General features: G+C 38.7%; 1 protein-coding gene and 1 pseudogene across 6 annotated transcripts in view; one reads left to right on the forward strand and one right to left on the reverse strand.

Annotated features, from left to right (window-relative positions):
- Positions 1–27,529, forward strand: part of PCCA (propionyl-CoA carboxylase subunit alpha) — a 417,069-nt gene that overhangs the window by 327,286 nt on the left and 62,254 nt on the right. For all 6 annotated transcript variants that reach the window (XM_043582425.1, XM_043582407.1, XM_043582436.1 and 3 more), the window contains one exon: positions 17,946–17,999. In XM_043582425.1, the coding sequence (XP_043438360.1) occupies positions 17,946–17,999 (54 nt within the window). The remainder of the gene's footprint in view (positions 1–17,945; positions 18,000–27,529) is intronic.
- Positions 16,727–17,776, reverse strand: LOC122484466 (annotated as a pseudogene).

Consider the following 27,529-nt stretch of genomic DNA (forward strand, 5'->3'; position numbering starts at 1 on the left):
CAACTCTTCTTTTAAACTCACTTTCTCAGCCTACTTTTTCCTCCCCTGCATAAAATCACATACAGTTCTCAGTTGTATAGTTGCTACCAGGGAATAGGCAAGCAGTATTCTGTTTGGGAGAGGAGGTGTTTAAAAGTCTAGTTCAGGGGCACCTGGGTGGCTCATTTGGTTTAGTATCTGACTTCAGCTCAGGTCGTGATCTTGTGGTTTGTGAGTTTGAGCCCTGTGTCGGGCTCTCTACTGTCAGTACAGAGCCTGCTTCAGATCCTCTGCCCCCTCTTTCTTTGTCCCTCCCCTGCTCATTCTCTCTCTCAAAAAAATAAACATTTAAAAAAATAAATAAAAGTCTAGTTCATTGCAATGTCAAAACTGTTAAAACCTCTCCTCCTGAACTCATTTCCACCTCAGACAGAAATTTTATAGGGAAAATGAGAGTGTTGCTTTCTTCCCTCTTGCTTTATATCCTCTCTCACTTCTTGTTTGCCATCTGAGGTCTGTCCAAAGTTTCAGTCTGGGGTAAAGAAGAGAGGAACATGGCAGGAAGAACTAGGTTGACCTAGGCTAATGTAACCTGGCACTCGTTACTTTGGAGGCATGTCAAACATCCAAAGTTGGACACTTGACTGGTGTCCTCAAGGACACTTTTGTGGATTTGGGAGAATTTCTCACCTGTAGAACCCTTAAAGTCTGCTCTGTCTTTTCCAGCTGTCTTTAGCCTCCTGATTCCTATCCCTCTAGATTTTTCTGTTGAGCAGGTTCTCTCATAACGACTCAGCCTTAGTCTTTCCTGTGCAATCCACATCTAGACCACAAGAAATAGTTACAAATCGATGCCTCACCATACTCTTCTCTTCCTGTTTTGTCACTAAAACAATTGCTGATCTTACCTAGATACCCCTCAAAATCCAGGAGATACATGGAATACCAAGGGATTCTCATAAAATCCCTTTCACATAGCTTAAAATGTTCAACCTTGAGTTCTTAGCTTAAGAATTTAACTTCAGGGGCGCCTGGGTGGCTCAGTCGGTTAAGCGTCCGACTTCAGCTCAGGTCACGATCTCACGGTCCGTGAGTTCGAGCCCTGCGTCGGGCTCTGGGCTGATGGCTCAGAGCCTGGAGCCTGCTTCCGATTCTGTGTCTCCCTCTCTCTCTGCCCCTCCCCCGTTCATGCTCTGTCTCTCTCTGTCTCAAAAATAAAATAAACGTTAAAAAAAAAATTAAAAAAAAAAGAATTTAACTTCAAACAATTTTTAAATTTCTTTCATATACTGTTGAGGTGGGAGATGGGCAATTGTTGGTTTTGTGGTTTCCTAGCATGTTCTACTTGGTGTAGCCAGTCTAGTACACCAGTCTACTTGGTGTAGCCAGTCTTATTCAAGAATATGTGAGTACTTACCACCTATTTTATTTTAATTTTATTTTATTTATTTTTGAGAGAGAGAGTGTGGGGGAGAGAATCCAAGGCAGGCTCCGTGCTGTTAGCACAGAGCCCAATGTGGGGCTTGAACCCACAAACCATGAGATCATGACCTAAGCTGAAGTCACATGCTTAACTGACTGAGCCACCCAGGTGCCCCTCTGTTTAGTTTTATTATTGAATCCCTGTGACTATGTGAAAAGTAGCAGTTAACAACTTCATCTGATTAAATGATAAAGTAGTTGGGGAGGAGGCATACCTTTGCTTTAAGAGTTAGCTCCCTATTCATCCAATCAAATCTAATCATATCACATTATCTTTTGACTTTCCTGGCTTTCCTTGGTAAGCCTCAGGAACTTGATATTATCTATTAATTCCTTTAAAAAATTGTATTTTGGCATGTACTCTCATTTGGAAAATGAATTTCATAGGTTACTAACTTCCTTTAATTGATCAGAATTTTCAGTTTTGATTTGACCTTCAATTCCTACTGCCATACTGAATTCCTGGCACATGTGAAGAATGGCTCATTAGCTGGAGGAAAGGATGAGTGGATGAATGCATGGATAGTTATCTTGCATTTTATAATTTCAGAAATAAATCTGTCTTATCTATACTTTTAAGATTTAGATTTTATTTCTTCTAAGACTTTATTAAATTAAGCTATGTTCATAGGATAGCCTTCTTAGCTGTTTTATCAATTCTCTTTAGTTCTTTACTTTCCAACATTTGCAGAATCTGTACTCTATTAGATAACATGGCAGCTTGATCCCCACGGATATGGAATCACATAGTATTTGTGAGTTCAAAGACAAACGAGGGCTCCCAAGGGTCTGCCCATAAAAGTATCATGCTTACGAAGTGAGTTTCTTTCCAATCAAGCAAACATCTTTCCTATTTTCCTAAGCTGTTTAAGGCGAACGGTACCACCTGTTGATAGGTATCTATAGGTATAGTAAAGGTTCACCTCAGACTGTTCCTGATTTCCCCTGTCTCTATGAGGGGAATGCAAACATTGGCACATTGCTTGAGCTGTATCTTACCCAGCATCACTAATGACCCATTGTTCAGTAAAGTCTGCTGCACAAGCTCTTACTTCAGTTACCCACGCGGCTGCTTTTTCTCTTCTGATGTTTAGAAAATCCTATTTTTGGACAGAAGTTCTAATCATTACTAATAGCTTTAAGTATATAGCTAGTGATGCACGTATCCAAAAGGAGGAAGAGGAGGTCCTGTATTTTGAAATGAAGTAATTTATGCTGAAGAATCAAGGATATAAGCATTAAAAAACTCTTGGAGATACTTATAGGTCCTCTAGAATTTTTATAGGTTTTTAATCTATTTCTTCATCTAATAAGTAAGCCAAGTTTTCCTCAAAGAACATCGTTCAAGGGAAATAAAATGATAGCATTTTGTAATTCTCTTTTTTCTTATGTTGGGTATGTACCAGTGTTTTCCTACTAGTTCCCCATTGTAGATGTAGAGTCCGTCAGTAATAATGTTTATAAAGTAGATCTTAATGGTATAATCTGAGGACCTACAGTCATTTCTCATTTTGACTATGGGAAGATAAAGTCTCATTAGTATGAGAGTAATTCCAAATCTCTAGTAATTCCAAATTACTGATTTAAAAAATTATAGAGTGAAGCAGCATTGTCCAATAAAATCTGTTAAGCCATATATGCAATTTTAAATTTCTTAGTAGCCACATCAAGAAAGTAAAAACAAGTGAGATTCATTTCACTAATCCATTTTGTTTAACTCCATATATCCAAAATGTTAGCGTTTCAACATGAAATAATCTAAAGAAAATTATTAATGTGATATCAGAAACAGCACCTATGCCTGAAATATGTATGCTAATATACCAATAATATCTTAAGCAACAGAATGATGAATGTGAAATGTGGCCCTACCAGAATGTTGTGTGTAAAGAAAAATAGGTTCCACAGCTTCTGTATTTAAATTACTTAATATTAATTAAAATGGAAAATGTAGTTTCTCACTTGCACTGGTCACATTCCAGGGCCCCAGTAGCCAAGTGTGGCTAGCAGTTACGGGTTAGATGGCTCACAAAACTTTTCCTAAATGAGAGTGCTCATAGAAGACAAAATGTACTGGTTTTTACGCACTCCCCTGTGTGTCCACCGCAGTTTTGGTTTTTATCATTTAAAATTAAGAGGAGATGAACTAACTTCATTTTTTAAACAGAAGACGAATTTCTTCTCTAGTTGACAAACTTTTCACCTTTTAACTTAGAAGTTTAGCAAAATTTAGGACTGTTTTTAATAAGCGGAATGATATCCTGCCTGCAGCATACAATTAAGTATTGAAACAAAAGATACGCAGTGTTCTGCACATGTTGAACTCACTGTATTTTCTCCATACACCGTAGCATCTCGTAGTGTGGAACATGCTGATCAAATAGAACTTTTTTTTTTTTAATTTCTGTGAATATACTCTCTTCCTATAAAGCATTCTTTTTAACCTCCAAAGAGGCTCTTCAGTTTTACTTTGAACAACTCAAATAGTCTTCCATTTCTTACAGTGTAATTTGTCTGGGATTTAATGTGTTGTTTCTCGTTAGCATTTTACATACAAGATTTTCGTTTTGCGTAGTCGCGTTGTTTGAACATTTGCGAGCAGAGCTGCCGACTAACTGGTATTGGCCTGTTTCTTTGTGTGGCATGATTTCTTCTCTCCACCTGCTCACAGCAGGTTGTCTACAGGCCTGAAGAGGAGCTAAATACTTTTGAAAATGTCTTGAGATCCCGCTAAGGTCTAACAATCTCTGCGTTTGTGTGATGTGAAGCTATTCATGATGTACCTTTGAAGGCTTTTTTTTTTAATTTCTCATATTCTTGCTTAAATATTTTCAAGAGAAGATAAATTTATGATAAAGAACAGGAGAAAGCTGACTGCAGCACTAGCACATTCTACATTGAATAGGTCATTGATACTCAACTAAGTGGAACTAATTTTCTATGTTAAAGCAGACGCATTTGGAATAGTGTCACACGAATGTCATGTTATTTACTACAGAATGCCAGATTAAATGGATTATTTGTGAATTGATTGCAGTGTTAAATAGATTACATGACATGATAACTTAAAATGCTCAGTGGGCCTGCGTAATACAGAATATGATATAAGCACATGAACCTGAAGGAACGGCTCTAATTGTGTTCGCAGATTGAATAATTATCTGTGGTATGTGTGCTTGCAAATGCTTGTGCAGAGTTTGAATAGAATTTAAAATTTTAAACTTAACTTTCTTTTTTCAAAGAAAATGAATTGATCCTCGTACCTCTTTGAGTAAGGAAAGTTAAAAATAAGCTGTTTTCTTTTCTTGTTTTTTTTTTAGATGAAAGTAACAACCTCTGGGAAGAAACTTGGGTTACAATAAATGTGTAAATGTATACAGATGCTATATAAATGAATATAGATGCTAAAGTAAATATTTTAATGATATTTTAATTAGAAAATTAAATGAAGGGGCTTCCTTGTTTGCTTATACTTTGCCAGTACCAAAAAAAGTGGATTTGGAAGTGATCACCTTATGTTTTTAGTCCCAAAATAAATGTTTTCCATGGGTTTTAGATGTTTCTCCCCATCCCCTTAGAAGTAATTAGGTGTTATTTTGTACTATGCACGTGATTACTCTAGAGTTACCAAATGTAATATGGAACCATCTATTTAGGATGTATAGGATATAAAAATATATAACCTAGAATAAGTGGAGGTTGGTATTTTTTTTTCCAAAGAAGTAGGAAATAAGAGTGTAATTATTAACCATCTCCTTTTCACACTCCTGAAAACATCAATTACAGTTACACATCTTAGAAACAAGCCTGCCAGGAGAACAGAAATAACTCCTTTCACTATGCTTCAAAAAATTTAATCACAATTTAACAGCTGGGATGTATTTACAACTATAATTTAAAATATTAATTTTGACACATTTACCTGCTTTTGAAATGTAGTCTTAGAAGCTTAGTGTTTTTTTGTTTTGTTTTGGTTTGTTTTGGGTTTTTTTTGTTTTGTGTGTTTTTTTTTTTTTTGTCTCTAGTGGCATTATGATTTGGAGTTGCTTTTAAATATTTACTACAATGGGAAAATGTCATTCTGAATCTTCCCCCACTCCCCTCACGTATTCTTTTTCTCCTCTACTGTCTGTTTACTAGAAAATTATATTTTAGTAGCTGCCAGAAGAAGAGAATTTTCAATAGTATAAACACTGATTGTAGTAAATGTGGAAAATAATACAGGCAGCCACACTGGAGACCGATAAGACAAATCCCCCAGTAATGGCCTTTACAACATATTATCATGTTGGAAATCAGTGAGGGGAAAAGAAAACTATTACTATTTCTTCCTCTTACCGTTCAGTGAGATTACTTTTAAAGGTGAAATTGCTTCTGATTTTATTATACCAGGGAGATATTTTTGGAACATTTATTATTTTGTGAATGTTTTGCCTTTTTTGAGTGAACAAACAGCCTTGCTAATTTGTATGAATTTGGTTCTCACAAATGTTGAAGTCATTTTGATAATCAGTCTTCTTAAATATTCTTTTCTTTAAAGAAACAAAAAGGTGTGTATTTTGTAAATGTTGGAACAGAGTATCAATATAAGAACAGAAGGAAATTTTTATCTAGCTATGAAGTACCACTTAAAATAGGAGAAGGGATAAAATAAAAACTTGGAGAAAGTATTTTAATAGGGATGGAATATATTTCATGAAAATAAAAGTCTTAATTTTTATTTTATTCTACTTTTTGTTATTAACTAATCAAATGGTCCGTTCCTATTTGTTTTGGCATGCCTCAGACTGTTTGTAAGGTCTGATACTTTGTTCTTGGTGAACTCTAAAACCTAATTGTCTTAATTGTAAACTGTGGGAAAATTCTATATTCCTCTTTTGTGTACAGAGATCAATCTCGGTGTGGATGAAATTTTTTTCCCTATGTTTCATTTTATCAGTCCTTATTGCTGAGCTGTATCAGATTTGGGCACTTCCTTTTTTCTCTCTCTTCCTCCTGTCATCTTCCCCCTCACAACATGTACAACATTTACTACAGGGGGATGTAGATACCAAACATGTAAACACATAAATAACGTAATTAGTGTACGAAGAAGGTCGATAAAGTCTCTGAAACAGGATCATTCACAGAAAGTATGTAGAGGAGGTAGGGTGGTTAGAAAGTCATTTCCTGGAGCACCTGGGTGGCTCAGTCAGTTAAGTCTGACTTTGCCTCAGGTCATGATCTCAGCAGTTTGTGAGTTCAAGCACCATGTCAGGCTGTGTGCTGACAGCTCAGAGCCTAGAGCCTGATACAGATTCTGTGTCTCCCTCTCTCTCTGCCCCTCCCCTGCACACTATTCCTCTCTCAAAAATAAACATTAAAATTTTTTTTAGAAAGGAAAAAAAGTAAAGTTTCTGGATAGCTAGTGAAGACCTTTGAGGACAAGGGGGGGCAACCATGCAAAAATGAAAAGTGTGAAAGTCCCAAGTAGCAGAAATGGTAAATGCAAAGGCCCTGAGACAGGAACAAACTTGGTCTTTGCAGAGGCCTGAGGGAAGACCAGCATCTTGAGTGTAGCTTAGGAGAGTGCAAGAAGGAAGCAGGAACTAGACCATATAGAGCCTTCATAGGCCAAAGAGTTTGGGTTTTATTCAGTTCCAGCTGTGAAGCTTTTGAAGGGTTTTGAGTAGAGGAATGATGTGATGTGATTTAAAATCACTGCTCTCGGGACGATGGACCACAGGGGACCAGTGGCAGAGGTAGGACAACCATTTTTATGACATTGTAGTCACGGAGGTGAGAGGTGCTGATGGCTTAGACCAGGAGTCGGCCAAATCCAGCCCACTGCCTGTTTTTGTATGGCTCACAAGTTGTGTGGTTATTTCATTTTTAAATGTTTGGAAAAAATTAAAAGAAGAATAATGCTTCATGACACATGGAAAGTATATGAGATTCAAATTTCAGCATCCACAAATACAGTTTTACCAGAATATAGCCACAATCACTTGTTTTTATTTGCTATGACTGCTTGTAGAATTTTTGTTAAGTAAAACCTTAATGTCCCAGTTTTCCAGCTATCTCACAGCAGTTCAATTGGCTTAGCAGTGGTAAGATTTATTGTGATTTTTTTTTTTAGCGCAGAACCAAGATTTACATGTTCCTAAACAAGAAGAACCACTCTCAGCCACTGTTATCAAACATCGGATAGCTTTGAAAATTAGTTCATGCTGTAGATTTGATGTTTATTAATGAATTCAACCTAAAATTGTAAGACAAAACAGCACTTACATACAAAATTTATACTGTGGTAACATTATTTTGACAACTAACATTTGAATCACAATTAATGTCCAGCTGCTTTTTTTGTTTGTTTGTTTATTTATTTATTTTTTTTTTTTTGAGAGAGAGAGAGACAGAGCATGAGCAGGGGCGGGACAGAGAGAGAGGGAGACACAGAATCCGAAGCAGGTTCCAGGCTCTGAGCTGTCAGCATAGAGCCCGATGTGGGCCTCGAACTTGTGAACCTCGAGATCATGACCTGAGTCAAAGTCAGATGCTTAACTGACTGAACCACCCAGGCTCCCTTGTCTAGCTGCTTTTTACACTTCCCAGGCTGTCAGAAGATTAAAATAAGAAGTGAAATAGCTTCAGCAGCAGTTTTCAAACGTCAGTGCAAGAGCAAAGGAAATTTCCATATGTGAAAATCCATTTCACTGTACAATTGAGGATCTTCCACTCAGCCTAAAATTGGAAGTGATCAAACTGCAATGTAATGTTAGGCTAATGGCGAATATCAAGAGAGGAATGTAACAAAATTCTATAAATCCCTTCCAAGCAATGACTATGCTCAAGTAATATCCCTTACCCATGGATTATTGTTAGTATTTGGCAGTACCTGTCTCTGGGAAAAGGTATTATCAAAGATGAAATCAGTAAAATCTCACTGTAGGTCAGCATTAAACAGTTGTATAATTGCCATTGACTTTGGTGATAGGGAACACTAACTTTGAGCCCCAATTAAACAGAATTTTATCTCTAAATAAGAGAAGTCCATTTTCCGTATTAGTATTAGCAAAAACTGGTGCTTATTATATTTGGAATGTTGTCCCCCCAAAAGTTGTGAAAATCTGTTTTCTCTCTTGTTCTCTAACTAGCTACATAATACCTTCAATTTTGCCTCACAAAGCCTAAAAGGTTTACTGTATGACTCTTTACGGAAAGAGTTTGCCATTCCTTGGATTAGATTAAGATGGTAGCAGTAGAGATGGTGAGAAGTGAACTGATTTGACATCTAATTGGGTAGGAAGGCAGCAAGGATCCACAGGTTCAGATACTTGAGTGTGAAGGAAGTTAAAGAATGAAGGGGTAAGCAACCGAGTGAACAATGGTCTTACTTAGGTCGGGCGGTGGGGGTGGGGGCGGTTAGGAGAGGAACAGGTTTGGAGAGGCAAATCAGTAATTCTTTTCGGACTTGGTAGGTTTAACATGTACATTACATATCCAAGTGTTGATGTCCATTTAACTATTGACTGTATGAGCCTTGAACTCAGACGACAAATGGGAGTTGAAAACATAAATTCTGTAGTCATAAGCCTGTAGATTTTCTCTCAAAGCATGGATCTGCCACAAACGAAAGGATGAAATTGGATCTGTATCTTACACCATAAACAAAAATTAGCTTAAATGGATTAAAGACCTAAATGTAAGACTTAAAACCATGAAACTCCTGGAAGAAAATGGAGGCCAAAATCTTCATGACACTGGACTTGAGAATGATTTCTTGGATATAATACCAAAGTCATAGGCAACAAAGACAAAGACAGATGGGACTACATCAAACTAAAAAATGTTTGTGCATCAAAGGACACAGCAGAGTGAAAAGGCATCCTACAGAATGGGAGAAAATATTTGCAAATCATAAATCTGATAAGGGGTTAATGCTAGAATATATAAAGAACTCTCACAACCTAAAAAAAAAAAAACACCTGATTTAAAAATGGACAAAGGGCTTAAATAGACATTTCTCCATGATGATATACAAACAGGCAATAAGCATATGGAAATGTGCTCAATATCACTAACCATCCTAGAAGTGTAAATCAAAATGACAATGAGATATCATTTCATATCCATTAGGATGGCTACTACCAAAACCAACAACAACAACAACAACACACCCAGAAAAGAATAGGTGTTGGTGAGAACATGGAGAAATTAAAATACTTGTGCATTGTTGGTAGAAGTGTAAAATGGCACAACTTGAAAACAGTATGAGGGTTCCTCAGAATATTAAGAATAATACTACCATATGGTCCAGCAATCTCACTTCTAGATATATATCTGAAAGAATTGAAAGCAGGGTCTTAAAGGGGTATTTGCATACCCCAGTTCATTGCAGCATTATTTAGGATAGCCAGGAGGTAGAAGCCACCAAGATGTTCATCAGCAGATGTATGGACAAATAAAATGTGGTATATACATATAGTGGAATAATTTACAGCCGTAAGAAGGAAAATCCTGTCACATGCTGCAGCATGATTAAATCTTGAGAACATTATGCTGAATGAAATAAACCAGACAAGAAAAGACAAATACTGTATGATTCCGCTTAGATGGGGCACCTAAAGCAGTTGAATTCATCGAAACAGAAAGTAGAATGGTGGTTACCAGGGACCACAGGGAAGGGAAAGGGAGCGTTGTTGTTTAGTGGGAATAGAATTTCAGATTTGCAAGATGAGAAAGTTCTGAAGATCTGTTTCACAACAGCGTAAATATACTTAACACTAGTGAACTGTATACTTTCAAATTGGTTAAAAGGGTAAATTTTGTCATGTTTTTTTACTATAAAAAAAAAGACCCTGTTCACTGAAAAATCATAGGAGCCAAGGCAATTTTTTTTTTAATTTTTTCAACGTTTATTTATTTTTGGGACAGAGAGAGACAGAGCATGAACGGGGGAGGGGCAGAGAGAGAGGGAGACACAGAATTGGAAACAGGCTCCAGGCTCTGAGCCATCAGCCCAGAGCCCGACGCGGGGCTCGAACTCACGGACAGTGAGATCGTGACCTGGCTGAAGTCGGACGCTTAACCGACTGCGCCACCCAGGCGCCCCGGCAATTTTTAAAAAGAAATACGAAGTTGGGATAATTATGCAACCTGATTTCAAGACTAACTATGAAACAGCAGTGTCGAGACAGTGTGGCATTGGTAGTTTGATATGTAGAACAGAAGAAAGTATAGTAGATCCAGATATAGATGATCAATTAATTTTTGGCAAAAGTGCTAAGGACTTTTAATGTGAAATTCTCTTAAACGGTACTCAAACAGCTGTATGTCCATTTTGGTGAATAGAATGATCTTGTGTATTAGACACCAGATCAATGGTGGCCTGGGGGCAAGGACCAGGGTTGGAGTGTAAATGGGCAGGAAGAACATTTTGGAGGTGTTGGAAATGTTCTCTGTGTTGATTGTGGTGGTGATTTCTCAAAATTGTCAAAAGTCACTGAATTCTGTCCTTTAAATAGAGTGCAATCTTTTGTACCTAAATTATGCTTCAGTGAAATTGATTTGTTTTAAGATGGGCATCAGGATTGGGAGGAAAAGATGAGATTACACAGGGGAAGAGCATGATGGAAAAGAGAAGAGAGCTGAGGACTGGGCCCTGGGGGCACTCCTGCAGGTAGAAATTGAATGAAGAGGTGAAGCTAGCAAAGAAGCTAGCAAAGAAACAGCTGCCAAGGAAGTAGGAGATAAACTAGGGGCATGGATATCCTTGAAGCCAGTGAAAGAATTGTGTTTGGGAAAGAGAATCATTGACTGTTTGTAGTGTTGCTGGGTAAGATGAGGACAAAACCGACTGATAGGTAAAGCAACATGGAAATCATAGGTGATCTTGATGAGAATGATTACAGATGAATAGTGGGGGGGAAACAAATGGAAATGAGTTCAAAGGAGAATGGAAAGTGACAAAGCAGAGACCAGGAAGAGAGACAACATTTTAAGGAGTCTGATTTTAAAGGAGAAATGGGAAATGCTTGAGGGAAATGTCTGTAGAATTTTTTTTTTTATTCTTTGCATTTTATTTCTTGAAGGAACTGGATGGTTTGTCCTATACAATTTTCCATGGTCAGAATTTAGCTGATTGCATTCCAGTGGTATGGGTTAACATGTCCTCTCTCCTTTGTTTTCTAGAAATTGATATTTGGATCTAGAGGAGCAATCAGATTCAGGTGCCATTATCTTTGGCAAGACTGAGTCATAAATGCTGTGGTGTGCCTCTGGAAGAGGCACATACTGTCTGCTTACTTCTCTGTTGATGCTCAAGCTTCAATCAATAAATGCGTTAAGGTTTACAAAACGATGATATTCCAATGTTGTCATTTCTTTAAATTTATTACCAGGATTAATTCTTTAAAGAGAAGCTCTACCTCACCTACTTCTTGGGTTATCCAGCAGATCAGTTTTCATAGAAAAGGCAAGACAAATGCTGGATCCTTTCCTTTTACTTCCCAGTTCCCAAAGACTTGGTTCCCTATCGTTCTCCAAAAGTGACTCACTTAGGGTGTTATTTTGTTTTTGTTTCCGGTATCTGTTTTGAAGTCATGGGTTTAAACATACTTGGCTTTACTCCATTGCAGTTATAACCTTAGTGATGGTCAGATTTTGCCATCTTTGGCCAGGGACTTTTCTTCAGGTTGGCTTCTAAGTCCCTTTCGTGTGACTCCCCCGTCTTTGATAGCCCCCTTGCTTTCTGAAATGATAAGATGTAGCAGCCTCATTTCTGCCTCAAACCAGGGCTAAGCTGTTCTGCCAAGAAGCCTTGATTTCTTGGAGTGGGAAACGGTATTTGTAGGCAACATTTGGGGTGCTAGGGACATTTGTTGCCACTGGGCCTCTTCAGTGTTTCTGGAGAAGACTCAGAAACCATGCCACCACTGCCATCTTCCCAGAGTATAAGGGCCACACTTTTCAATCAGAAAATTTCTCATTCTGAACAGCCGTTATGATTGATACTGTTGCTGCCTTACAGTAATTAATTGTGCTGCTTCTGTCCTGGTAAATATGGACTGGATTCTGGATCTCTGCCTTGAGCTTCTGAGGAAGGAAGATTTAGCTACTGCGGGGATGAGTCCTGGGCTGATAGTAATGGCGACACTTGCACTGAGTGTTTTCCTCCCTACTCTTAAAATCTCAGCAGTGCGGAAGTCAGCGTATTATTGGACTGCCTATCCTCACTCTATCACACGCCTTTCCCTAATTTCTTGGCAGCTACACTTCTAACTCTCCCTAGCTAAAATTTCCACTAGACAGTTGAAGATTGAGAGATCTGTAGGTCACTGTTCTCTTTCATAGTATGAAAAAAATTCAGAATTCTTGATGAAGATTGATTTAAATCTTTTCCATTTCTGCAGCACTGACTTGCATGCTGTTGGGATTAAGGAGGAAATGCTAGAAATGGTCCTTGTCCTTAAAGGACCCACCATCTAAGTGATGATTTAGCCTGATGTTGTAGAGATATTCCATCCCACATAGTGGGGATATCCAAACCTTGCACAACTGCTCGGGTTGGAATTCTTATTTTCCTAGTGCAATATAGGCATCCCTGTACCTTTGATTTCCTCATAAGTAAAACAAGATGAAGATTTTGAGATCTGTTTGCTTTCCAAATTCTAAGTTTCTGTGAATGAAACAGGCTTAGTTCTACTGTTGGGTTTACCTCTAGCATTGGAGCCCTACTAACCTGGTGATTGCTGCCTGCTGCCTTTTCCTTGTGCTCCCAGCCCACCTCCTTCTCCATTCTGGTGTACCCTCAACCTCACATTAGACCATCAGTCTTTCTTTTTTTTTTTTTTTTTAATTTTTTTTTCAACGTTTATTTATTTTTGGGACAGAGAGAGACAGAGCATGAACGGGGGAGGGGCAGAGAGAGAGGGAGACACAGAATCGGAAACAGGCTCCAGGCTCCGAGCCATCAGCCCAGAGCCTGACGCGGGGCTCGAACTCACGCACCACGAGATCGTGACCTGGCTGAAGTCGGACGCTTAACCGACTGCGCCACCCAGGCGCCCCATAGACCGTCAGTCTTTCTAAAACAAACATGTTACTCCTCAGTTTTTAAGTATAAGAACTTCGTAAAATATGACTCTGTGCAGGATGGGACTTGGCTCCCTAATTTCTTCTTGGTTTCCTTTTTTGCCCCTTCCCTCCATCAACCAAACCTATCTCTCGTCATACTGGACTGTTCACCATGCCTTAAAATCACCGTGCTTCTTCTTAATCTGAAATTTGCATAAACAGTCTCATCTGACCAAAAGTGTTTCATTTATTACCCTTTTGGAGAATGCTTGCTCATTTTTGAGTACCCAACTCTAATGTGTATCTGCAAGTCTTCCTTAACCTTTCTGGGCATTTAGCTAGTCTGGCCTCTTATCCTATAATACTTTGTACATTTTGTACTATGGATTTATCATATTGAATTATAATTTATTTTATTTATTATTTTTTAATGTAATCTCTATCCCCAATGTGGGTCTCAAACTCATGACCCAGAGATCGACTCACGTGCTCTACCAACAGAGCCAACCAGACGCCCCTATGATTTCTTTTCAAATTCTCTTCTTTCATTTGGTCTCCCAGAGGATGATTCTTAATTCAACTAGCAGTGCTCAACTCAATATAGTGGATGGATGGATGGATGGATGGATGGGTGGGTGGATGGATGACCAAAGTACAGGTGCCGGTGTCAGAACCCATGATTCAAGACTCAGTTTTTAATCCCTTAGGACATTGAGGGAAATAAATTACTTTATTTCATTCTGTATTATTTCTCTTTTTGCCTTTATTAAGTTATGTATGTCCATTTGGAAGAATAAGAATAATAAGTAAGCCAAAAAGAAAGGCCAACTAATATCTTCCACCCAGAAATAATAGTTGACTGTTTTATGTGCATTATTTGTGCTAGAATTTTATCTTGAACATATAGAAGCTTTTAACATGATGTATTCTGAACACACCATTTTGATTTTTTTGCACTTAGAAATATACTATAAACATTTTTAATGTCTCAAATTTCTTAATGGCTGCATGGATTATATCATAATTTGTTTAACCAGTTTGTTTTATTTATCATTTAGATTGCTTGAAATTTTTAGATTCTGGAAACTGCACTACAGTGTCATTTTTGTAGCTGTGGATTTTTTTGTGTGGGGGGTGTGTGTGTGTGTATTTCCTATTCATGACTTTTTCCCTTAGGATAAATTCTTAGAAGTGAAATTAATGGATAAAAATATGGATTTTGAGTTTTCTCCACCTTGAGTGTGCTGGTCAGATAGCTTTTTTTTTTTTTAATATTTATTTCTGAGAGAGAGAGAGAGAGAGAGAGAGCGAGCGAGCGAGCACGAGTGGGGAAGGGGCAGAATGATAGGGAAACACAGAATCTAAGGCAGGCTCCAGGCTCTGAGCTGTCAGCACAGACCCTGACATGGGGCTCAGACTTGGGTTCAGTTAAGTCGGACGCTTAACTGACTGAGCCACCCAGGCACTGTCACATATTGTGTTGAGTCACTGGGAGCAATATTTACAGGTGGTGTAACCAGTTGTCATTGTACACTGAACTACTTTCTTTCTTATTGATCTAACTTCCCTCAATCAAGGACCCAAGGGCTCAGCTTGAATTCTGGAGATTTGCTCTGGGTTCTATGACTTGGGTGATCTTAAAGATTGGAACTTGTAGGGGGTCCCTGGGTGGCTTGGTCGGGTAAGCATCTGACTCCAGCTAGGGTCATGATCTCCTGATCTGTAACTTTGGGCCCCACGTTGGACTCTATGCTGACAGCTCAGAGCCTGGAGCCTGCTTCAGATTCTGTGTCTCCCTCTCTGCCCCTCCCCTGCTCATGCTCTGTCTCTCTCTTTCTGTCTCAAAAATAAATAAACCTTAAAAATATTTTTAAAAAAAGATTGGAGGGGCACCTGGGTGGCTCAGTCGGTTAAGCGGCCGACTTCGGCTCAGGTCATGATCTCGCGGTCCGTGAGTTCGAGCCCCACGTCGGGCTCTGGGCTGACAGCTCGGAGCCTGGAGCCTGTTTCCGATTCTGTGTCTCCCTCTCTCTCTGCCCCTCCCCCGTTCATGCTCTGTCTCTCCCTGTCTCAAAAATAAATAAAACGTTAAAAAAAAAAAATTAAAAAAAAAAAAAAAGATTGGAATTGGTAAACCTGCACTTGTTAAAAAGGAATACTATTAGGATATGTCTGTAATAGTTCACGGCATGGAGTTGATTGATGGCCACTACTCCCTCGAGGGCCACATCTGGGAACTTTAAAAAAAATGTATAGCTACGTAGTTAGAATTGCTTTATTTTTTTGTGTGGTCTTTGAAGCCACTGGGCCCTCTCTGAGTAGCACAGGGAAGAAAGAATTTTAGGAATAACACAGCAGTTTTATGGGTGAGAATTACCTGAAAAAAAAAAAGGTATAATTTACTTTTCGTGACCTATTTAGTCATCATTTCTACCAAACTAAAATTCAAACAAGATATGCATAAATCATACTGTATTCATTTTGAACTTATTTTATTTACAAATAAATGCATAGCATAGAGGTGCTTTTTGACTACTCTCTGGCCATAGAAGAATTGTGTTGTCCCTCTTGTCATTTTAAACAAATGCTAACTTACTTTTTATAGTAAGTTTATTGAGATAGAATTCACATACCACACGGTTCACCTAGAGTGCACAAGTCAGTGTTTTTTATTTTCATCACAGAGTTGTGCAGTAGTCACCACAGGCAATTGTAGGACATTTCCACCAATGTGGAAAGAAACCCCATACTAATTAGCGGTCATTTCTTATTTCCTCCTAGCCCTCCTCCCTCCCTCTTTCCTTCTCTCCTTCCTTCCTTCCCTCTCTCCCTCCCACCCTCCCTCTCTCCTTTTTTCTTTCTTTCTTTCTTTCTTTCTTTCTTTCTTTCTTTCTTTCTTTCTTTCTTTCTTTCTTTCTTTCTTTCTTTCTTTCTTTCTCTCTCTCTCTCTCTCTCTCTCCTTCCTTCCTTCCTTCCTTCCTTCCTTCCTTCCTTCCTTCCTTCTTTCCTGGAATTTGGTCTGTGCCTTATTCCTAATTTTTTTTTTAAAGTTTGGTAAAAGCATGACCACTTCCAGAATTAGCGTTGCATAAAAATACTTAGACCAATCGATAAGTAAATTGTCATTTGACTGGAAACATAAGTTCTTTATGAAACCCCTTAACGTATATTTACTTTTGTATATAGACTGTTATCCAAGAAAAAATGGTAAGTTAAGAGTTCAGATTTATTAGATAAGACTTGACTTGTGGGCTTTGGAAAGATGTAGAAACTCTTACTGAAGAATTTTTTTCTTACTTTATTTCCCTAAACTTTTCTTCCTGGCTTTAACGTGGGCTTACTTCTTGAGTCTCAGTCTGTCAAAATGTCCCACATAAAGCATTGCAAAGAATAATTTGTTAGGTACAAATTTCACTTCTTGAACTTGTGACAGATGATTCTTCCAAAGATGTCTGTCTGGCTCTCTTTTTTAATGTTTTATTTTTGAGAGAGGGAGAGAGAGTGCAGGTGGGGGAAGGGCAGAGAGAGGGGGACAGAGGATATGAAGCGGGTTCTGTGCTAACAGCAGAAAGCCCGACATGGGCTCAAACCCATGAACTGTGAGATCATGACCTGAGCTGAAACTGGACGTTTAAACAACTGAGCCACCCAGGTGCCCATCGAAGATGTCTCTTGTCCAAGCATGAGGTCTAGTTTTTTCTGGAGCAGTCTGAAGAAGCCTTAGGGGCATCTTATCCTCTCTTTCCTGGACAACTTTAATGCATCCGTGGAATCTGCCACCCTTTCTAACTCTTCCAGACTTGGCCTTGGCAATCTCTGCCATTTGGCATTCTGCTCTAAAGTTATAAGCATGTCTCTTTTTTCAGTAGGACAACCAGAGTTTATGCATGTCTTCATTACTTTCATTCCTAATTGTTGACAGGTCCGTGAAGCCCCAAGTTTCACTTTTTCCCCCTAATTTCTTGGGTCATCAAAAAATTCTTTGAGTCCTTTCCTTGACCAGTGGTGTAATTTACCCCAAAGGAAAGATGTGATATTTGGTGTATTCTTAGGCAACCTGTCGTAACCGAGGAAGTTGTGATGACCGGAAAGTCTCCGGGGTAGCTGTGGATCTTCTGCAAAGAACAGGCAAACTGCTCATCTGCTTCCTGTCTCTGTGGATTTGGTCGTTCTGGACATTCCCATGTTAAATGGAATCGTAGAACATGTGGTCCTTTGTGACTGATTTCTGTTGTAGCATGTATCAGTACTGCATTCCTTTCTATTGCCGAATAATATTCCATTGTATGAAAATACCATGTTTTGTTTATCTGTGTACTGGTTGATGGACATTGGGTTATTTGGCTATTCAGAACAATGCTGCTACAAACATTCATGTACACATTTTTGTGTGGATGCGAATTCATTTTATACTTCTTTTTTTCCAGTGTCTTTCTCGAGAAGCAGGTGGAAACATGAGCATTCAGTTTCTTGGCACAGTGGTAAGTATGAAAGAATTATTACTTTGTATAATCATTTAATTTACAGAGAAACAAAAGCGTTCAAATAGCTTTAGCCCATGTATTTGAACTTGCCTTCATCATGGTTTTATTTTACTATTAAATGAGGTATCTTTGTATAAGAAAATGCATTCTTTAATGTGTTCATCACGTTTCCGTGATAGAATAGTTTTAGCTATTTCTTTTTAGAGAGAAAAAGGTGTTTTTTTTTTATTATTATTTGAACTTTGTTGAGTATTTCAAGTGCTTTTTTTCTACTGAATATTTTCTCTCTGTTTTTATTATAAAAATAAGAACATATTATTTAAGATGCTTTTGAAAATAGTGACCATGGCTTTTTTCTCTTTAGTTTTCCTTCTAGCTTTCTCTATCAGGTCCTTTCAAGTACACATTTCTAAGGGAACTGAGACATAATTTTGGATCTTGATTTTTTTCACTTAAGATCCTATTAATCATTTTCCATATTGCTAGAAAATATCAGCATCATTTTACTGGAGCTGTGTTTAACATTCTGATGAGTAGATGTGACATATTTTCTTATCCATGAATCCCAATTGTTAGGTATTTAAGTTACTCCTCGTTTTTGCCATTATGAATGGTGTTCTAATGAACAACTTAATGGGTTTTGCTTTTTCGACATTTTGAATTATTTTCAAGCATGTTCAGAAATGTATGAAATATATCTCATTCTAAATAAAATCATGGTGCGCCCGTGTGGCTCAGTTGGAAAAACATCTGACTTTGGCTCAGGTCATGATCTCACGGTTTGTGACTTTGAGCTCCACATTGGGCTCTGTGTTGTCCGTGCAGAGCTTGCTTTGGATTCTCTCTTCCTCTCTGTCTCTCTCTGCCCCTCTCCCACTCATACTCTCCCTCTCTCTCAAAAATAAATAAGCATTAAAAAAATTTTAAGTGAATAGAATCAAAACCATGAATAATTTTATGGCTTAGTACACATTATCAGTTACCTCATATCTCTTTAGAATGCCCTTCGTCATGTGTCAGCATACCACTTTGTACTCTCACTAGTAGTAGTTATGATTTTTAAAAGCATTGAGCTTTATCTATGGAAAGCAATTTACAGTTACTATTTTTACTTTTAATGTAAAAGTAACGAGCATAATAATCATATCATTAGTAGTATTAGTTATAATTTTCAAAATAATTTAACTGTTAAAAAAGGTAACTTATTTATTTTAATTAGCATTTCTGTTTACTCCTTATGTATTTGAATGTTTCTCCATGTATTCATTTGCTAGGTATCATTTATAATCTGTAAAATGTCTGTTCATAGTTTTGGGTACCTTGTTCAGATTGTAAATTCACATTGGATAGTTCTGTTTGCTCTGTGAGTTTATTGAGAATATCAGAGGAGAGGCCTGTGGCGTGGATCAAAGGATAAGTGTTTTTGTAGTCATGGAGATAGGAAGGACATTACTAATAATGTGCATTTATAGTTTACATATAGAGACACAGTAAAGTTTACGTATCAAAGCATATGTAGTAGTATATGCATAGGCACTTGACTTATGTTACATAAATTTTAAGTGTAGCACCTGCGATTTATAGTTATTTTTTCTGATACGTTATTTCATGCTTTTTTTTAATTTAAAAATTTAAATATTATTTCAATGCATGTCCTAAGAAATTGTATTAGGGTTCTCCAAAGAAACAGAACCAGGAGTGTGTGTGTGTGTGTGTGTGTGTGTGTGTGTGTGTAGAGAGGAAGAGGGGTCAAGTCCAAAACCTGCACAGTAGGCCAGGAAATGGTTGGAGTTCAAGTACAAAGACCATGTGCTTGCAGGATTCCTTCTTGCTTGGGAGGTCAGTACTTTTTCTTCAGTTGATTGAATGTTACCCAACCAGATTATGAGGTGTAATCTGCTTTACTCAGGATCTACTGATTTAAATGTTAATCTAAAAATAACTTCATAGAAACATCTAGAATAATGTTTAGCCAAAAATCTGGATACTGTCGCCTAGCCAAGCTGACACATAAAATTCACTATCACAGAAGTATACATCCCATCTCCTAGTGTATTTTCATTATTAACAGTAGATATGCAGGCATACCTTAAGGCTGTTGTGGGTTTGGTTCCATACTACAGCAAGAACGCTTATGTCACAATACAGCGAGTCAAATGAATTTTTTGGTTTCCCAGTACATATAAAAGTTATGTTTACACTATAGAATAGTCTCTTAAGTGTGCAAAGCATTATATTTAAAAAAATGCACAGGGGCGCCTGGGTGGCTCAGTTGGTTAAGCTTCCAACTTTGGCTCAGGTCATAATCTCACGGTTTGTGGGTTCAAGCTCCACGTCAGGCTCTGTGCTGACAGCTCGGAGCCTGGAACCTGCTTTGGATTCTGTGTTTCCCTCTCTCTCTGTGTATTCCCCACCCATGCTCTGTCTCTCTCTTAAAAAGAAATAAACATTAAAAAAAATTTTTTTAATAATAATTAAAAAACAATGCACGTAACTTAATTTTCAAACACTGTATTCCTAGGGGTTCCTGGCTGGCTCAGACAGAAGAGCTCAGACATGTGACTCTTGATGTCAGGGTTGTAAGTTTGAGCCCCATGCTGGGTGTAGAGATTACTAAAAATAAATAAATAAACTATTTAAAAATAAATAAAAATGCCGTATTGCTATAAAATGCTAATCATCATCTGAGCTTTCAGTGAGTTGTAATCACTCACCAATCACAGGTTACAACAATACAGTAATAATGAAATACAGTCATAATGAAAAAGTTGAAATATTGTAAGACTTATCAAAATGTGACATGGAGACAGGAAGTGAGCAAGTGCTGTTGGAAGAATGGCACTGATAGACTCACTTGATGCAGGGTTGCTACAAACCTTCAGTTTGTAAAAAAAAGAAACAGTATCTGCAGCATGCAGTAAACCAAAGCACAATAGAATGAAATACGCCTATATTCTTCCAGAAATAGAATTACACGTCTTCTCATGCAGCAATAACTCATGGGCATCTTTCCTAGAATGTATTCTGTGGAGGTCTTTCTGTACCTCAGTGTTCATGCAGGAAAGGGCACTTTTTCTGTTGCTGCTACTTGATAACTCTCCTTGGATTCTAATCGATTTCTCAGCGCTCACACATGGAACACTGAGCTGTCAACAAGCAAGACCCACAAACAAAACCAAAACATTTCTCTTGCAATTTTTTCCTATCTCGAAAATGGCTACATGAGCTGCCCCAATCCTGACCAAAGCTTTCATCATCTCCTGTCTGAATTACTGCAGTCACCGGTCTTCCCACCTCTGCCTCTGGTCCTTAGACTGTTTTTAATTTAACCATTAATGTGAGACGTGTGTGTGTGTGTGTGTGTGTGTGTGTGTGTGTGTGTTTTAGTTTATTTATTTATTTTGAGAGAGAGGGAGTGTGCACATGAGCTGGAGAGAGAGACACAGAGGGAGAAAGAGAGAATCCCAAGCAGGCTCCACGCTGTCAGCCCAGAGCCTGATGCAGGACTGGATCCCACGGACCGTGAGGTCATGACCTGAGCCGAAACCAAGAGTGGAACACTTATCCAACGGAGCCACCCAGGTGCCCCATTAATGTGATCTTTTGAAATATAAATCCAATTAGTTGGTCTTGTCACTCTTCTTCAAACATGTTGGGCACACACCTCAGGGTCTCAGCTGCCTTTCCTCTGCCAGGACTGTCTGCCCCCACATAGCTGCACAGGAGATTCCCTCACTTTCTTCGGGTCTTTTTACACAGCAGCCACCACCTCAGGGATGGCTTCCGGGTCACACTGTTTAAAATTTTGACCACCTTTCCTCCACTTTGTTCTTTTTCTCTAGCAGTTATCACTATTTGACGTACTTTAATGTTTTACTTTTAAAAACTGCTTATGATAAGCCCCATGAGCAGAGGGCTCTGGTCTGTTCTGCTCCCCACTCTCCACCCAGCACTCAGAACAGCACCCTAGTGAACAGTGGGCACCCAGTAAATACTTGTCGAGTGAATTCATGAGATTGACAGGCATGAGACCTAAGGATTAGGCTTAAGAAAGAAATGGGAAGAAAGCAAATACAGAAACAAATGGAGAAATGGAAAAGTGTAGGGGACTTTGGGACCTTAGAGTGAATCCCCCTTCCTCAGATCAGGAACTTGCATCAGAAAAGACAGCTTGTTTTGACAAGGTTTCACAGCCAGTTGGTACGTAGAGCAGGCAAGCATGCTCAGGTTTTCCGCTGTGCCCAGTGCTCTTCCCATCAGCAAATGCCCTTTACCTCATTTAGTTTCATCCACTCCAGGCACCTAAAACATACGCACATGCCCCTAAACAGCCACAACCTCCCCAAACATCTGTCCGCGTTGTTTATACAGCTTGTATGGAGAAGGAACGTCAATTTCTAGTGTAGTTTCTAAGCACTCTAAAATTCTGCATCGCCTGGGTTGGGAGGGCCAGTGTAGTTTGTTTACAATGCATTTTTCTATTAGCAATAATAGACCAGGATGGAAGAGGGAAAGAAAGGGTTTAGAGATAGTGGGACGAATAGGACAGATACAGAGTACTTTCCAGGTGATTTCTAGCTAGGTTGTGCTGCTTCAGTCCTAATTTTCTAAAGCAGAAGCAGGTTCCAAAACTTGCACTCCAGGAGCAAGAACATTAGCAGGTCACATGGTAAAGGGAGGACTTTCCCAATACACATTTGTCTTTGTTTTGCCTTTGTGAGAATACCTGTGGAATTTTCCATAGAAGTTGGCTTTTGAATATTAATAAACATGACCTTCAGAGTTTAATTTTATGAGTTTTTTAGAAAGAGCTTAATTTTATTTATTTTTTAATGTTTATTTTTGACAGAGAAAGGAGGAGGAAGGAGAGAGAGAGAGAGAAGAGAAGAGACGGGGAGAGAGGGAGAGACAGAAATTATGAGCAGGGGGTAAGGGCAGAGAGAGAGGGAGTCTGAAGGTCCAAAGTGGGCTCTCCACCGAGAGCAGAGAGCCTGATGTGGGGCTTGAACTCACTAACGGTGAGATCACGACCTGAGCGGAAGTCAGATGCTTCACTGACTGAGCCAGGAGGCGCCCAAGTAAGAGTTTAATTTTAGACTAAGAAGTACTTTGTTGCAATGATAAACTTCAAAAATGTTACTGTTTCAACTCAGGGAAGGTACAGACTTCAAAATAATTAATTTCATTCCTTTTTTTTATATACACTTTGAATTTTAAAAAATACCATTTTGTTATTTTCATGTCCAGCAAAATAAATCTCATTAAAATTAGATTTTGTTAGATATATAAATATTAAATATTATATAAACTATTATATATTTCAAATATTTGTAAGTATGTGTAAAAGGACATTTGTAAAATATTTGTTGGGGTATCTGGGTGGCTCAGTCAGTTAAGCGTGTGACTTCTGCTCAGGTAATGATCTCATGGTTAGTGAGTTCAAGCCCCGCATCAGGCTTTCTGCTGTCAGTACAGAGCCCACTTTCAGTCCTCTGTCCCCTTCTCTCTCTGCCCCTCCCCTGCTCGCTCGCGCTCTCTCTCTCTCTCTCAAAAATAAATATTATAAAAAATATTTATAAGCTACAAAGCGTAAAGATAAAAAAAATGTACACCCACCAGAGTTTTTCTGAAAACAACAAAAAAATTTTCATTATCTTGGAAGTTCACTGTGGGCTCCTTCTCAATCCTACTAGATACCTTTCTCCCCCTTTACAGAGAACTTTTTGATTTTTACCACTCTTTTTTTTTTTAAAGTTTTCCACATATATGCACCCCTAAATATCATACATCTTAGTTTTGCATGCTTTTAAGCTCAAAATGCATGGGATTATATTCTGTAATCATCTATGGCATGGTTATTTGGTTCTGTGTTGTTTGTGAGGCCCACCTCGACTGTTGATGGACCCCCGGGTGGTCTCCAGTGTTTTTGCTGTAACTCAGTGCTGCTGTAAGCATTTATGTCCATGAGTGCACGTATCCTGCTTTGCACGTATGCAAAAGCTTTGTTAGGGTTGATGTGCATGGAGTATGCAGTGAATGAATTCACTCTGTTCCACGTATTCACTAGTACTTGATATTATCGGACTTCTTAATTTCTGCCAGTGTCTGTAGTGTCTTCATTGTGGTTTTAATTAACATCCTGATTATTAATGAAGTAGGACGTATTTTTCTGGATATATTGCTCCTTTATGTTTATTGACCATTAAGTCTATTCCTCTGTAAAGTACCGCTTAAACCTTCTGCCCATCTTTCTGTGGAGTGAGACTGTATAAGTGCATGAATTTAGTCTATTTATGTCATTTGCATTTTCAGTAATAAGGCAGAAGGATTGGGTTGGACCACATGACTAGGTCTGACTATGAGCTATGAATGGAAGTGACTGTCAAGAACAATGGAGGATCTGAGGTTTTACCCTATTTGAAGATTAACCCATTATAGTCATGTATGCTGGTGGAAGAGGCGAGACTCCAGGGTCTGAGATGGATGGTTTATTACAACAATAACAATAGCCAGAATATCATTATTTTTGCACCATTTCCTTGAGCTCCAGTTCCCACAGGGCAGTGTGATGAGGGCAGGGGGACACCTGCTTGCACAGTGGGTTGTGTGTTATAGCAGAGGAGCCTGAGTTTAGTTCAGAGAACCCCAAGTGTCTGTATGGGCAGGGAGCATGCCTTCCTTTGTTCTGAGGGAGACATTGCTATGCAAACAGCCTTGAAAAATAGTCCAGAACAAAAGACAGTCAGTGCCGTGCTCACAAGAAGTGGAGAAGCACGAGAGACCCATGGAGAATAGTCTCCTCACAGAAAGGTCCTCACTTCTGGTCAGGGAGTGACAAGAGCAAGTGTGAGCTTTCTGGGTTCTACCATGTCCACCAAGCTGTATGCCTGGTTGTTGAGTCCTAGCAGCACGCGTCCCTGAGGAAGATGGGAGCTGGGCACTGTCCCCTCAGCCTTCCACGGACTAAGATTTCCGTGTTATTTCTAAAGCCTAACCTAGCTTATCCTGACTCACAGCCTTGGAACTTAAAGGACTCTCTTCTTGTTCATAGAGCCCCACGCACACTTACATAGATTCAGATTCATATAAAAGGTAGAGATTGGAGATACGGTGGATTTAGTCCACTTTAAAGCCTTTGGCTCTTCAACTTTAAAGCTAAGAGTAAGGTCTCTCCTTTCTGTTACTGTTTGAACTTGATTTAAAAATTGTTAAATAGTAGTATTTTTATGTAATGAAAGGCAAACTCTTCTGAATTAGTGAAGGGCGTTGAGAGATGAAATTTGTGCCTCTATGATTCAGAGACGCAGCCTCTTTGACTTGAATGTACATACAAATTCAGACCATCCACATTTTAACCTTTGGTATCTATTAGTTTCATTAACCATCCCCAAAAAGTAGGATATAAGACAGTTGTTAGTTTCATAAGTTTGCATGCAACAGGTTGCCACAAACGGGGTGGCTTAAAACAACAGAAATGTGTTCTCTAAGAGTTTGGGAGATGAGAAATGTGAAATCAAGGTGTAGGCAGGGCTAGCTCCTTCCGGAGGCTCTCCCAGGGAATCAGATTCATGGCTCTTGCGCAGCTTCTGGTAGTTGGGAAGCACTTGCTGTTTGGTGGCTTAGACCTGCATTGTTCCGGTCCCTGCTTCTGTCCTCACATGGCTCTCTACCTCAGGTCTGTGTATATTCGGTCACAGACATCTGACGGCACCAGTCATTGGATTTAGGACCCACCCTTACAGTAAGACCTCTTCTGAACTAATTACATTTGCAAAGACCCCCCTTACCACTGAGGTCACATTCTGAAATATCAGTTGGATGTGCCGTTTTGGATAGCAGTGTTCAACCCAGTATACACTCCATATAGACAGGCACGAAAGCGTATTTGATGTGTATGAAAAGTTGAAAACTAATTCAGGCAATGTGCCTAAAAATATATTTTATAAACAGAGCATTGTTCCTTAGGTCTAGATCTTACTAATAACTGACTTGAGTACTGCCATTTATTTTCCTGAGTATTTTCTTACCTATTATCATCACCTATATCTCACATTTAAACATGTGGGACGCTGATGAAGAGTATGCCTGATTTTCAGAAGACAAAATGAGCACAGGCAGGTTAAATGACTATTCAGTGCTAATAACTGGTAGAAACAGGACACAAAACCAGGTGTGTCTAACTTTTAAGTTAAGTTGTTCACTATCAGAGTTCCTTAAAAACAAATTGCTTCACGGGACGTCTGGGTGCTCAGTCAGTTAAGCGTCCGACCTTTGATTTAGACTCAGGTCATGATCTCACAGTTCATGGGGTTGAGCCTCGCATCAGGCTTCACACTGAGTGTGATCCTGCTTGAGATTCTGTCTCCCTCTCTCCCTGTCTCTCTCTCCCTCTCTCTCTCCCTCCCTCCCTCTCTTTCCTTCCCTCTCTCTCTCTGCCCCTCCCCCCTGCACTTGCTCTCTCTCAATAAACTTTTAAAAAATTAAAAAAAAAAAGCAAATTACTCAACTGTATAATCCAGTTATGGCCATAACTGCTAAGTACAACTGTGACAAAATACCTTAGACTGGGTGGTTTAAACAACACACATTTATTTTTCACAGTTCTGGAGGCTGGGAAGTTCAACATCAAGATGCTAGCAGATTCATTTCCTGGTGAGGGCCCTCTTCCTGACTTACAGGTGTCTGCCTTATTAGCTGTATTCTCACATGGCAGAGAGAGTGTTCTGGGCTTTCTTCTCTTTTATTTATTTCACTTTTATTTTTTTAAAGTTTTTATTTTCATTCCAGTTAATTAATATACAGTGTTATATTCATTTCAGGTGTACAATACAGTGACTCATCTTTTTTCCCTTTTATAAGGGACTAATCCCATCATGAGGGCCTCACTCTCCTGATACCATCCAATCCTGACTGCCTCCCAGATGCCCCCGCATCCAAGTAACATTATATTGGGGGTTGTTAGGGCTTCAACGTATGGATTTGGGGTGGGACACAAATATGTAATCCATAACATACACTTACTTGGTAAGCTACGTATCCTGGAATTTTTCCAAGATATATATGCCTATTTCAAATTGTAATGTGTCTGAGTTTTGTTTGTTTTGTTTGCATGTCTTTGGTGAAGCTGTGAGTTTGTATATACCAGACAGTATCAGCATACGAAGAAATAGAAGACGTCCAATGTTTCACTTAACCAGAATTCCTTACTTGACTGCTTTACAATCAGGATGAATATTTTGATACTGTTCTTAGGAATGCACAAATTACCATTTTATTCCACAGTTTTGTATTGTAATCATTGTTTACGTTTAATTTTTAAAGTGCTATTATTTTTTAAGTACTATAATAGGCTGTCAAACGTATCTCACCAAGACTAATTTTTTTTCTTGTGAAAATAATGCACATTGTCCAAAAGCGAAAACAAGCTCAGGGTACAATGAGCAGCTTCTTCAGGGTACAGTGTGCTACTGGCACTTACCCAAGGACTCTTCAGGAACTATCAGATTGTATGTCTTTGAAGCTTAGCC

This window comes from Prionailurus bengalensis, chromosome A1, assembly GCF_016509475.1.
Source record: "Prionailurus bengalensis isolate Pbe53 chromosome A1, Fcat_Pben_1.1_paternal_pri, whole genome shotgun sequence".
In the NCBI taxonomy this organism is placed as follows: Eukaryota; Metazoa; Chordata; class Mammalia; order Carnivora; family Felidae; genus Prionailurus; species Prionailurus bengalensis.